At 43.4% G+C, this 13,574-nt stretch overlaps 1 protein-coding gene across 7 annotated transcripts in view; it reads right to left on the reverse strand.

The window, feature by feature from the left end:
- LOC311022081 (dedicator of cytokinesis protein 9) overlaps positions 1-13,574 on the reverse strand; it is a 62,133-nt gene that overhangs the window by 24,192 nt on the left and 24,367 nt on the right. For 5 of the 7 annotated variants that reach the window (XM_084023112.1, XM_084023107.1, XM_084023108.1 and 2 more), the window contains exons 2-7: positions 10,396-10,512; positions 6,332-6,421; positions 4,337-4,419; positions 3,225-3,294; positions 1,206-1,301; positions 743-877 (exon numbers count right to left, since the gene is read on the reverse strand). In XM_084023112.1, the coding sequence (XP_083879238.1) occupies positions 743-877; positions 1,206-1,301; positions 3,225-3,294; positions 4,337-4,419; positions 6,332-6,421; positions 10,396-10,512 (591 nt within the window). Of the gene's footprint in view, positions 1-742; positions 878-1,205; positions 1,302-3,224; positions 3,295-4,336; positions 4,420-6,331; positions 6,422-10,395; positions 10,513-12,539; positions 12,784-13,574 lie in introns of those variants that run through there. The other 2 variants (XM_084023110.1, XM_084023111.1) reach the window with 2 other exon arrangements.

Here is a 13,574-nt window from a genome sequence, read left to right on the forward strand (position 1 = left end):
GTTATTATTATTTTCCAAGAAAACAAAGAAAAGATAGTGATGATTGTAGGCAATCTGCTCACTCTCCCCGCCTGACTGTACTGAACCTGGTTGTGTGTTCTTACTTGACTTTTTCCACCACTTGAGGAATGTAACAGACTGAAGGTCTGCGGTTAAAATCTAGGTGATGTTGAGGTTGGAGAGGGGGGGATTCATGGGGGACGTAAACCTCTCCTGATCATTCTCCCTCTCCACGACTGGAAAACACTCATCAGTAAGATCAGCTTCTTTCCATCTATTGATGGACGGATGATAATGCGGCCGGAGAGTCTTGGCCTGCACTCGGGAGGGCTGCACGTGGCATTGATTGTGAGGCCGGTGAGGAGTGAGACCTCAGCATTCACCCTCGTTTCACCAGCTGAGAGTCAGCAGTAAAGCGTGACCTTGGGGAGGAGAGCACTCAGGTTTCGGGGAAACGAACAGCGTGTCTCACAGATACGTCCCCGGAGCAGCCCATCATTGTTAGGAGGCATCGGTTGTCGCTCACATCCAAGCCTGCGTGTTGGAGAATTTGTTTACGGAGAAAAGAACTGTGAACAGGAAGTCGCTTTGTCTCTATTGTCAGTTTCTTTCTGGTAAATGGCGTTTCCATTTTCCCCGGGGGGGGGACCAGGCGACGGGATGTCCTGTTTAGCAAAGCAGGTAACGGGTCAGCCAGGGTCATCGCAGCCTTCATGCCAGAGAGAAATACTTGAGAGCGTACCTGAACCACGCCCATACAGGAGTCCAGGAAAATGGTTCCTTTGGGCTCTTTGGAGATCTTCTCATCCTTGTAGAAGTTTAAATTATAGGAGCCGTCCCCGAGCTGCGTCAGATGGAAATACCTCCTTTTGAACGACTGGAACAAAAAGAGATAACATTCAGTTGTTTAATGATTGGAAAACAAAATGTCTTAAACATGTTCCCTCTGTGTGATGCAGTATAATACAAGGCTGCCAGTTATAAGCCTGCCTGTAAAAAGGCAATGACTAAACGCTGTATAAAACTAAACCAATGGTTGGATATAGTAATGAAAGAGAGTATTGTACACTGTCTCCATTGTAAAGCTCTTTGAAGCAAATTTATGATTTGTGATTGTGGTCTATATAAACAAAATGGTAATATAAGTAATACAGCATCTCTAATACATGTGAATCTAAAACGAAAAGCTTTTGCCACCGTCTCACCCTCATGGTGACGCTGATGGCACTGTTTATGTTGCCTTTATACAGCCAGCCATGTTTGGAAATCCCGCCTTTCTGGGATCCGAGGGAGGCCGTATCCTGCAGCACACAAACACACAAGATTAAACAATTTAACACACACTGATCCTGGTCAAACTGCAAGGGGGAAAAACATGTATAATTCATTCTTAATGCCCTGTTTCCCATATAATGTAAAGTATACACACATGTACAAATGGAGAGAAATCATTTCACTTTTGTGTTTAAAAATGGGGCAAATTATGGAGTAATTACATCAAAACACCCGTTTCCAAGAAATATAATCACAATCTGAAAAAACATCCATACATTAAAAATATGGCAGCTATTGTTTAATGAAACCCGGGATTATTTGTGTATTTTTGCAGTGGATAATCGCATCTTGACGTCACATCACATATTAACGCGCTCTGGTCTCGCTGGACAGAAACCCCTCTGATGTTGCAGCCTCGAGATGACAGAGAGCAGAACGCGGTGGAGGTCTGTTTCTGTCCAAACAAGCAGGCAGAGGAACATTAAACAAACCGTGACTGTTTGACAAAATAAATATCTGCGTCTTCACAGCAGATCCGTGACACGAGGACGGCGATCGAGGCGAGGTGCATGAGATCACAAAGGAACGAAGCCGCCGTGAGCCACCAGCTATTGTGACGTGTAAAAATAAACCAATTAGGAGTCGTGAAGGAAGAAGAGATCTCCACAGCCCTTCAGATCAGTGAGAACTCCTATGAAAGTTAGCAGGGAGGAACTGTATCCCTGACGGTTTTGAATGGCCTTTCAAGATGTCTTCATTCTGGTCCAGCACCTCTTCTTCTTCTTCTTCTTCTTCTTCTTCTTCTTCTCTCAGTACAATAAAGCAAAAGGGGATTTTAAAAGTGCTGGCAGGTATTTCAGTATTCTTATATTATGAGCCTTGTGATCTAAAAAGCATCTGGAAACGTTCAGTGCCCGTTTCTCCCCGTGAAGTGTCTAGACAACGTTCAGACGAATCACAGAACTCCAGAAAATGACTAAACTCCAGCGCTTTGCATGTGAACCAAAACACACAAGCATAGAAAAAAAAAAAAAGTTGAATTATTTAATGATTTATTCCTGGGATTTTAAGGGATGAGTTCAAATGAATTTTCTTTCATCTGCACCAGTTTATCTTGTTGTGAAGAGACGGAGGCCAGAGGGGAGGCAGGAGGGTGATTTGGTTCTCGTCATTGGTTGAAGTCCTGTCAGAGGTGAGACTGAGCAGGACAGACTCTGACCCATGATGACCTGGCACAGCGTACCTCAATCACAACTAACACAGTTAAAAGGGAAAATAGACACTTTGTAGCGTAGTTTTCTAAAATAAAAAACAAAAAAGCTCCTGTGTGTCAACTTTACATTTCAGCGAATACTGAAACACATTTCTCTGCCTATAGGAGACGCCGTTTGACGCATGACGTGAGGAAAGAAGGTCATGATCATCATCATATATCTTGTGGGGGAGCGTGACCTTATGTTAGATTACATTTCAGCCACAGCTTAGTATCATCTTTGAAGACTCAAATCAGCCTTTCCAAAGACAACAAACAGTCGTTTAATCTGTGCAAAAAAACACTCCACACACCCACTCCTCGTCATACATGAATTACAAGGATTAAAGGTCCAAATGTTGCTCAAGATTTCACTGTGTAAAAAAAACTATATTGAGACGTGGTGCGCCAGCAAATGTATTTAAGTCTAATTACACTTAATTATTTGCATTAAATTCAGCTATTATACCCCCAAAAATGTATTTATGTCTTTAAAAGCTATAATAAGAACAGGAAAAAAGGCAAAAAGTGATGGAATTGGACACATTCAGCGGCATGCAGCCTCTCTGGGCCGCGTTTCCAATAAAGTGAAGTCATCCTGAGTAAAAACACAGTGTAGGAACTGCAAATATACGGATCTTAATACTTAATATGCAAAAAAGGCGAGACTTTGTTAAGAAAAAGGACACAGACTTACCTCGTCTTTGTCGACATCCTCATCCACTTCGAATATGTGGGCGGCCAGTTTATCCGGCCTGGACACTTTGCTGTAAAATCATAAATCATCATTAAGGCATATGTAGGATGCATTAACAGATACTTAACTGCACACGTCCGTACCATTTTTGAGATGCATCATTTGTTACACCAACACGTTTACCCGACAGCTTCACTAGTTACTGAAGAAGCACAATATTATGTTTATGTCCCATTTCTCATCTCGATGGACACCTTGCCTTTCGTTTAGCACATTTAACAGCACCGTTCAGCGCATTCACGGCAGTTTTGCTCATTTGCTTTCACTCTGCAAAATCTTTCGAGCACATGTGGTCTGCAGTGGTGTGACTGAGATGTAATTTCTCCTTATGTTTTCTTCATTTTCTGTGCATAAGTCATTTTGCATATCTGCAGATGCCTTCAGAGAGTCTGAACAGCAACATCACAGCAAATGCAAATTCCAGGAGTGTTTAAAAAAGAAGCACTCGACTGTTTGTGGAAACATAGCGGTGCCTGCTGGAAAATTAAAAAACGTGCCAAAGGTAGGAATCATTTCAGCTGAATATTGTGCGTGTGTTTTTAACAGGCCATCCACGTCATGGAGTATTGTTTCAACTTCCCCAGGTTCGGTAAAGTGCCAGAACATTTGGCTGCAGTGACAGTGTCAAGATCAGAAGGTCATTGTCAACTCATAGTATAACGTGTTGGCAGTAAAACAGATATTCTTTGGGGAAGAGACTGGAGCTGATGACACAACCTCTGGACAATGAGGGTGGTTTCCACATTTGGCTGCAGCCGGGAAATTTTCCAGCGCACCGTGAAAAGGAAACGCTCTTTTGTTGCAGGGAAATAAGAATTATTTGCACTCTGCGTTTCCTCGTCGTCGTGTCACAAAACATTTTGTCAGGAAACAAAACGGTGACAGTTTGTCTGGGTGAACTGAAAACACCCCCAAATAATTGCGTGTGACTGTAATGTGCTCTTTTGGTTTAAAAGCTCTGGCGTCCATACATGCTGTAGCTGTTTGTACTTGCCCTTTATTAAAATGTGTCGGCACACTCACACATCACCTCTGTGTAGTCGCTGACTTACTTTGGAAGCTGTCGAAAGTCTCCAGAATAGTCCTCGTACTTGTAGTTGACGACATGCCAGTCAGATTTGTAGGTCTTAATGCACTGAGAAGACAATGGCACCAAATTAAACAAAACAACATCAGAAAATCACATAGAGCAGCGATGCTTTGGTGTTCTGTTGACGTGTCTTTACGCATTAAAACAACTAGTTTGCGTTAAGCACTATATACTAAATACTTATTGCTGCATTTCTTGTGTTAAAATTTCTATAAATCAAGTTAATAACTTTCATTTTTAGCAAAATCATGATGCATACTTTCAGACAATCTTGCCTTGAAAAAATGTAAAAATCCACCGCCTATGTCACAGCTGGCCAATTGCTGCATGAATGCATTGTCGGATTGTTGGTTGGTAGTTAGGGAAGTGTGTGTGTGTGTGTGTGTGTGTGTGTGTTAAGACACATTTAGGTCATCTGATTAGCACTCCGCTTGAAGCATACCGATTAATACACTCTCGGTCTCACAATGGACTGTTTTGAACAACAAAAATAATCAAAAAATGATGCAGCAAAGCCAGAGATACACAATCTTCTTTCTACTCGAAACACGGTGACTACATTACCCACAATGCAACCCAACCAGCAACAGTTACTTCGGACAGATATTCCGATGTTGTGCTAGGAGCATCTATTGTCTGGTTAGCTCGCTTTCTTTCTTCATTCTCAAATCTGACAAACCTACCCACGAGATGAAATAAATGTTGAATTATTCTGATGAATAAAATAGAGTGGCTCACAACATATTGTTTTATAGCAGCTTTTAAATAAGCACAACCGAATATGCTTGTTAAAGTCTCCATGTAGTGAAATCCTAAAAGGAAAAAAAAATCTGTGTTTTGGTCAGTGTTCACAAACGGGGAGGGAGTGCGTCTCCGCCCTGCCTTTACTTGGAAAGGAGACATCTGTTCATTGTTAGAGTCGGTGATAGCAGCAGCTCGCTGCTATCTGTTTTTGCAGAAGTACGTGCCTTTTTACGAGAATTGCTCCGACGGGGAGATGAAATGCAACCTGATCGGGAAAGCAGAGAGGCTCCTGCTGGGCCGATCCCCACAGCTGTCCCGATGATGTCACGCGACACTTGACCGGGAGTGTTTCGGTATCTTTATGACTTCAGACGAGGCTCCCTAAACACTCACTTTGACCTGGAAGGTGAACTGCTACGTGTGGCCGGATGGTAAAACCCAAAGAAACATTTCCACTCTCGTCTATCAGCGACAAGCGGAGATAATAAGGAGCCTCTGTGTGTCTTTTTACATAACTTCTTCTGTCTTATGATCTTTTGCCCTCATTTGATAGCAGAAGTTCTATCAAGACTCACAGACAGACATTATAAACCAACACTGACGATAACCAGAAGTCTGATACATGAATTGCACTTTATCAAACATCCCCTGGCATAATTAGCTATTACTGAAGAAAAACAGCACACATAGAGGAGTTCTCTCCAGTAATGATCTGTAGTTTCAGTTTGAACACAATGTTGCTGAAATAAAGAGGTTTCCTGATCAGCTGTGATGTGTGATGTACGTTGCTGCTAATATTAGAGCCACAAATTGGGTGATGACTCACATTAGTGTCACTATTCTGCAGCCGGTTGGCCTTGTTGTCTACGTCCACTTTACAAACCTCTTGTACACTCACAGTACTGCCACCGGGTTTTTTCATGTTGTGTTAACGTACTTTGTGTGTGTTTAAAAAAAAAAAAAAAAAATGTTTTAATCCCAATCTGTATGATTCTAAAGATTACGCTGACTTGATTTTACCTGTAGTTTTTCACTTAAGTGTCCAGAAACTACTGATTTTCTTTCTTATCCCCAATTCAGACAAAAAAATCCCACAAATACAGAAAGCTCTAATGTGAAATGGCCAAAAATGTTAATTTTCTGTAAGACCCCATTGCTCATACAGAGCAGTTGATTAATAAAATGTGTTTTCAGGGCTTTTAAATGCGCTCACCTCTTGGACAAACAGACTCTGGGCCTCCCTCTCTGCATTTTCAGGCAGCGTCGGGTACAAGGTTCTCCCTTGCCGCTTCAAAGTTGAAATCTGCGAAAAACAAAAGCAAGGGTTTATTCCAAAAGAGAAACGGAGCAGGGAAGTTTCAACAAACATGACAACATTGTAAAAGTGAAAAAACTAAAAGATGTGGGAGACATTGCTCAAGCGGGACACCCGGTCCTGCAGTTTGTGGTCTCAGCTGGACACGGTTGCTCCGGGTGTTCTTTTAAATATTATTCTACGTTTGAGTGAGGACTGATGTCTTTCAGGGAGTTCAAAGGGGCAGAATGTGAGGGAGGCAGGATGCCTAAAGTGTCCAAAATGTTCAGCTCCAGGAGCTGCAGACGCCCCCGGCCACTGTTGTGTAGCCGCACACCGAGTAATCAGCCTCTCAGCACCTCTGACGCCTCATTTTAGCCTTTCGCTCATGCCCAACAAGCTCACTTTGCAAGGCAGCCAGTTTCAAGAACAAGAAAGCCAAGCAAAATCTGATTTTAGCAAGATAACGCTAGCTGTTATGAAATGAATGAAGGTTGGTTTCATCTAAGTGTGAAAGCTGGAGCTTTTTTTTAACTTGACCCGGGTAAAATATTGCTTTGTGCAACAACATCCCCACCGGGTCTTAGCAGGGGGATTAATTTAAAAAATAAAGTGCATTTGACCGCACATAATCCCCACGAGCAAGAGTGGAATATGAATACGGCCATTAAGTGAAGCCGTTCAGCCCGACGAGTTGAAAGCAAACAAGTGAATCGTGGCTTTGTGCAAGTCAAATGCCCGTCAGCTGTGTTCTCTATGGTGAGACGGATGCTGGAATAAACTTTAAATTCCCCCCCGACACATTTTTATTGAAGTGATAATCACATGAAACTACTTTGATCACGTCTCATCTATTGAAGAAAGGTTTTTGCCAACAGGATACCCAGTTGAACGTGTTAATAATCCCATAAATATCACTGTGAGGAATTCAATCTAATGGAAACATGAACCTGTAAATTAATAACTAATGTCAAACAGTAATAACGAGGTATAATAAAAGAGACATTCCCTTTTATCATACAATACATTGTTGGATTCATATTTTGTCATTCAACATAGAAGTGAATCATTTAAGGTTTGATCAAGAATATAATTAGCAGATTAATCCATAATGACATTAAAATGAGACTCTTCCCTTTTAACCCCCCCCCCCCCCCCTTCCTCTCAGCTAGCCAGGTTTCCTGCAGGGGAGATGATAATCTTTACAATCCAAGCAGCAGAAATAAACAGGCATGGAGGTAAGCGGGAGCAGGAAGTGGGCAACAGGAAGCATTTAATTGGGCTACAAGTCGCCAGGGATTCTCTGGTGAAATATCCTACAATAGCACCGGAGAGCCCAAACTGAACCAAATTGTCCTCAAACAGACCAAAAGACCAAAACCAATAATGTATACTAACAAGTATTGACAGTTATATTGTATTCCTCTGTGCCATAGACCTCAATTGTTCCCCAAAAATGATTAAAAATACATAAATGAGCTACTGAGTGAAACTTCATATCGAGTCAATCTAAAAACCACCGTCCTTATGCTGCATATCCTCTTCTGTCTTTTTTTATTATAATAAGACTAATAATTGAGGGCGCTCACCCAAGTCAGTATGACTCATTCTGGGGACCATGAATGTTTAATGGCAATTAATACAATGTGTTGAGACATTTCAGAGCAGACCAAAGGCCATCCATATAGCCATGCTATGCTAGCTAAATAATAAAAGTCAGATGTTGAACAAATGCATCTTGGGAGTGTCACAGACGGGAAGTTGGCCAAAGAACAGGTTGGTTTTAGTGTTTTCATGGGATTTGTTGACAATAACAAAAATATAGGACATTGTCTCCCTCTTCCTATAAAAGGATGGAAACTGTAAAGTAAAAGGACCCCCACCTCGCAATCCTTGACACATTTCTCCAGAAACCTTGCAGAGGGCCCAGAGAGACCTGCACGGAGCTGACTTGTGCCAACAGCCTCCAGATCAAAACCAGATGGGGATGATATAAACACGGGCTCGCAAAAGGCCAGTACCAACACATGACTCTTAGATGTGCCAGTAAAGGGATAAGATAAGGTAGTGTTGTTATATTCATGAGAAACAGTCCAAAAACAGGATTTATACAAATAAAACCACAGAAGGAGGATCTCTGTGCACCCGTTTTAGACTTGATTCATCACCAGCTAACGATGTATAATTAGTACTGTGTCTATGCTGTGGTTTCTGTTTGAGTACTGGCTCTACCTCCTCCGAACACTGAAAGGGCCTTGACAGTGAAGATGATTAAAACCTCGCTCGAGTCTGGGGAGGTCGAAACAGATGTTAGGTTCAATCACTGTGCCTGCGGTGTCTTTTTTATGTTTTTTTCCTGAGTCAGAATCACCTGTCAGCCCCTGACAACGTACTATTTGTGTGTAAAGCTGGTGTGTAATGTTCACAGCAGCAGGTCAGAGGAGAAAGATTCAAGAGAAGACAAAGTCAAGGCTGTCCCACCCTCACGTAGCACCCAGCTGCCAGGCCTCTGTGCACTGTGACAAACAATGGCTTCATAAAGCCAGTTAGAAAGTTAGAAACACTGTCTTTTATTCCATGCAGCCTTCTTCGACAACTGGGACGATTATTCGCTCTAAATATGCACTCAACCAGCGACGGTGATCTGGGTCAGATAGTGAATTTAAGATACACATTTAGGGATCCCAACAGGGGATTCAGGTGTTGCAGAAGTACAGAAAAATAGGGAAATAAAATATCAACATAAAATATTAGCAATATTGATAATAGGCTTAAACAACTAGTATAAGAATAGTATATTATAGTAAGTTGTGAAGTATAATATGTTATAATAATGAAGGAACTGTAACCGACAGTCCTCACATAACGTTTTATTTTTGTCAAAAATGTGTTATTGTTGCATGGTAACGCATTTCAAAGGACAGATTCACTGGTGCGTTCGAGTGCCCGCTATAAAATTGACATTATCATACAATGCGTTGAGGTTTGTTAGCTGACTAAAGTACGATTGTGGTTTTGATTTTAAAAAAAAAAGAAAAAAGAAAGACTTTTTTCTAAGAAATCTAAGAAAATTATGTGAAAATGTTGCAATGTTTTGTGTACACTTTCTGGTAATTTTCCTCCCACTGGAGCTGTGATGTAACAACGTTTTTTGGAAATCTCTGAATGTCTTACAAGGAAAATGAAGAATCGGCTCCTCTGTTTTTGGACTATGACATGACTATGCCCCAGGTGTACAGGTGTGGGAGAAGGTGTGAGAGGACGCATTTTAATGTGCATCAATTATTACTATAATAAATACCAGCTTTATTCTGTTCTCATGTGTGCACTCTTATGTGGGCATTCAGGAATTCCCAATGATAGACATTTCCACGGATTGTGTCGGGGTCAGATTTTAGGCTCCACATCTCGTTGCTGCCGTTAGGAAGAAAATCTTTCAATCAAGTCTCATTTCCTGAAGTTGCAGCACCGGGCCAGATTTCCATTTGAGATTTTTCCACCCCCGCCGTGGAAAGTGTGAGGGAGCGTACGTCCTGTACAATGTGGCTGGAGATAACACTTGCACTGTCACAACATTGAAGACAGAATGAGCCAATTAAACAGATGGCCCCCGACCTCTCTCTCCCTCTCTCTCTCTCTCCCTCCCTCTCCAGCATGAAAGGATGTAAACAAAAAGAAAACCCCTGTGAATGAACCCACCCTGTACTCACAGCGCTGGCCACGCCTGGGCCAAAGGAAAACCCTGCTTAACCAAACAAACACAACAAAGAAGGTGAGCGGGTGAGTAAGTCATTTTTGGACGGATAACAATAACAGTGAAGTGGCCATTAACACAAATAGCGTAGTGGATATTTTCCACCCAAAGTACCTCAATATCCTCCGCCTCCACCACTAACTCCACTTCCTGCTCCTCACCAATATAAACACAGCTTCAATACCTGACCCAAGACAGCATACCTGCACGCAACAGGTGTGAAACTCACCTCAAAGTCCTCCAGGGGGAACTGCAGCATGTCTCGGAGGACATCACTGAGGATCTGCGTCTTCCTCTGCACCAAGACATTTTCGTAGTCCAGCGGCTCGATCACCTTCGGCTTCACCTGGAGAACACAGACGAGGAGCTCCGTCAGCGGGACATTATGTGCAAGTAGCTCCGATAGAAACACGCATGCAAGAAAAACACAGGAGCGGAGATGGTTTGTGCTTAAACAGGCCACTGCTGTACATTGAGTTTGATTGATCTGCACACATCGGGGCTTTTACCAACGCAAGCTATCTGTTGGACACGCTGCGATAAGACTATCGGGGCTCCATCTGCTCAGAGCAAATGCTTCCGCCTCAGCAGTTCGGAGGTCTTGATGAGCTTATCCCTCCCGTGAAAGCAAACACGCATGACATGTATGTCAAGTAAACAAGGAAACAATCACACTCCAATTCAATTGTAGGCACTACACGCAACACAATCATCCTCCACATGGTGAAACAAACAAAACCTCCATCATCCCCTTTTGACTTTTAGCGTACTTGACAAGGATCCTTAATCAGTCGGTTTGCAAATGTTATTTTTGTAGCCGCCGACTCTCTCAGCAGATGTGTTATCAAAAGGCGATTATGGATTTATGTCCGTGATATAGCGTCTGCGTAATGTGAAAGTATTGACCCTCGACTGCAGAGGTTATGCACTGCAATGATACAGTAGCCATTAGATGGAAAGCTGTCAACACTTCCAGCTGATGGAGTGGGAGGATGAATCTTAGAAGGGGGAACAGCTGAGTGACACATGGCTGGATCTCATTGCTGAGCGACGGACAGCTCGGCCCACGTCTTGCCTCCACATCTGGGACTGATAACACTACAACATGACCTCAGAGGGAGCGTCATGGATGTTGACCTGTTTAAATACTGTACATGTTGCTAGCAACCTTGTTAATAACAGAGCACGCTGAGGACGGAGGGAGGGAGGGAGGGAGGAGCTCGCATCAAGGACACGGAGGGCACAGCGGAGAGGAGACGGTGCCACAGAGTCTGCCAGGCTGGGACATTATCAGTCAACCAGTTTATTCACAGCTTCATCCCAATAATACACACTTTAACAAACTGTCTGTCTGTGCAGCAAGAAGGGAAAAGACAAAAAAAAAAGACATGGAAGTAGACAAACTCTGGGAATTCACAAACACCGTCTGCCTTTGAGAGCGAGGCGTTTAATTATAAAACTGTCCAAACACCTGCTGATGCTGAAAACGCCTGTGATTAAGAAAGGGAATGTGATATTTAAAGTCCCTCTTCTTAACAGTGATGGGAGTGCTGACCCCACTCTGTTGTTGCTGAGTATTCTTTCACTCCGAACCCCCTCTGGGCTCTTCCCACATTGTGACTGGCGAAGGTGGTCAACCACACAAAACACTCAGCACTCAATAAGAAAATGAACATAAGCAAGATTCCATTCTCCTTCTACCCACAGTGCTGACACAACTAGGAAATGGCTTTAAAAACACTTGTTGAGCGTCTTGTTGACTGAAAACCCTTTATTTCTACAACAAAAACAAAGGAGAGAACAATGCAAACTTTTCTTTCTGTAATTAAGTCAACAGACAGTCATCCCTGGAAAAAGCCCTTAAAAACAGAAACACATGAAGCCATCTCTTCCACTCCCTCTCTACAGTGACATAGCAGCTGTTTAGCTGCAGCACCCACTCCTCCCATCACTGCACCCTCTCACAGCAGTGAACAATGGTGCTGTGTAGTGCCTCTCCGCTAACGGATACTTTCTTCTTAACCCGCCGGACACCTTCACCTCAGTAATGCATTATCAACGTCGTCGACTTTTGAGCCAAATAAAGCCAAGGTCGTCTTTAAGAATAAGCTGGGAGGGACTGCTTCCCTCCAGGTGGTTAAGTGCTGGTAAAGTTCAACATTCCTCGACGCTCGATGTCAACGTTGCACATTTTTAATGCGAGGTTGTATCATGAAAGAGGTGACAAGAGCAGACGCTCACATGACACCTGCTCTGGGACTTTGTGACCGTTGTTAACCTTTGAAGCACTGCACACTGTAATGTGTCCTTTTTTCTTTTTTTAAATCATAAAATAATCATATGTCTTCCTATAAAAGTCCTTGAATGACTTACCACCACCTGTGGCACGGCGTCTACCTCCGCCTCGGCCGCAGCCGAGCTCTTGTACTGCTGCGGACTCTCAATGACCAGCTCCTTCTTTGGAGCCTTACTAGCCCTTCCTTGCATTGTCAACAGCTGTGGTGAGATATCGCAGAGCCGGATCCCAAAGAGAGGCGGACAGCCAGCATGTCCGACTGGAGAAGAATACGAACGCTGGGTAAAAAAGTTTGTGAAGACTGTGTTTCTCTCCTCACAGACTCCCTCCCTATCCAGGCTGCTCCGTCTGTCTGAAAGCAGTGGACTCGCAGGCGGGCAGAGGAGACGTAGGCCCCTCCTACACTCAGCTGTGCAGCCTGGGGTAGTTAAACACCCTCACACACACACACACACACACACACACACTGAAGCTATCTGACTCCACTCTGTCCACCTGCACAGTGACACAGGGTTGACGAAAGGCAAACAAAAGAGAGGCATTCCTCAAGTATTACAGTCTGGCCGGGGACGCGTCCACGCCTCGTGTGGGACAGCTGAAATAAGAGCTGCCTTACGTTTTTAATGGAGGGGAGCAGGCTAGAAGACGACAATGGGACGACAATGGGACGACAATGGGACACTCAATATCACGGCATTCAAAGAAACCACTCAAGCATTTGCAGAATGTATGCGAAAGAATCAGCTGCAGCGATTTAGAAGTGATTTATTCCCCAGCGTAAAACATCATAAGTAAGCTGCCAGTCTGAGCTCATCAGATTGGAGACATGGACAGATCTTGACCCACATTGAACTGCTGAAGAGTGAAGAGCAGATCACTTGACCCTTTCTGACCGGCAGTGCAGCGTATTTTAAATTAGTCCTCGTCACAAACTGCGACAGTCAACCGTTAGTTTTATACTGCTGGCTCTGGTTCTCCTGCATGACACGAGATAGTAAGTGTTCGTCATCGCACCGTTTGAGATTAGAGCCCAGCTTCTGTCTCGCTGCTTGTTGATGCAACTGCTTGAGGGGCATTCCAACACTACGCAGCCCCGGTGCACCCACCAAGGA

This window comes from Eutrigla gurnardus (genome assembly GCF_963514095.1).
Source record: "Eutrigla gurnardus genome assembly, chromosome: 12".
NCBI classification, from domain to species: domain Eukaryota; kingdom Metazoa; phylum Chordata; class Actinopteri; order Perciformes; family Triglidae; genus Eutrigla; species Eutrigla gurnardus.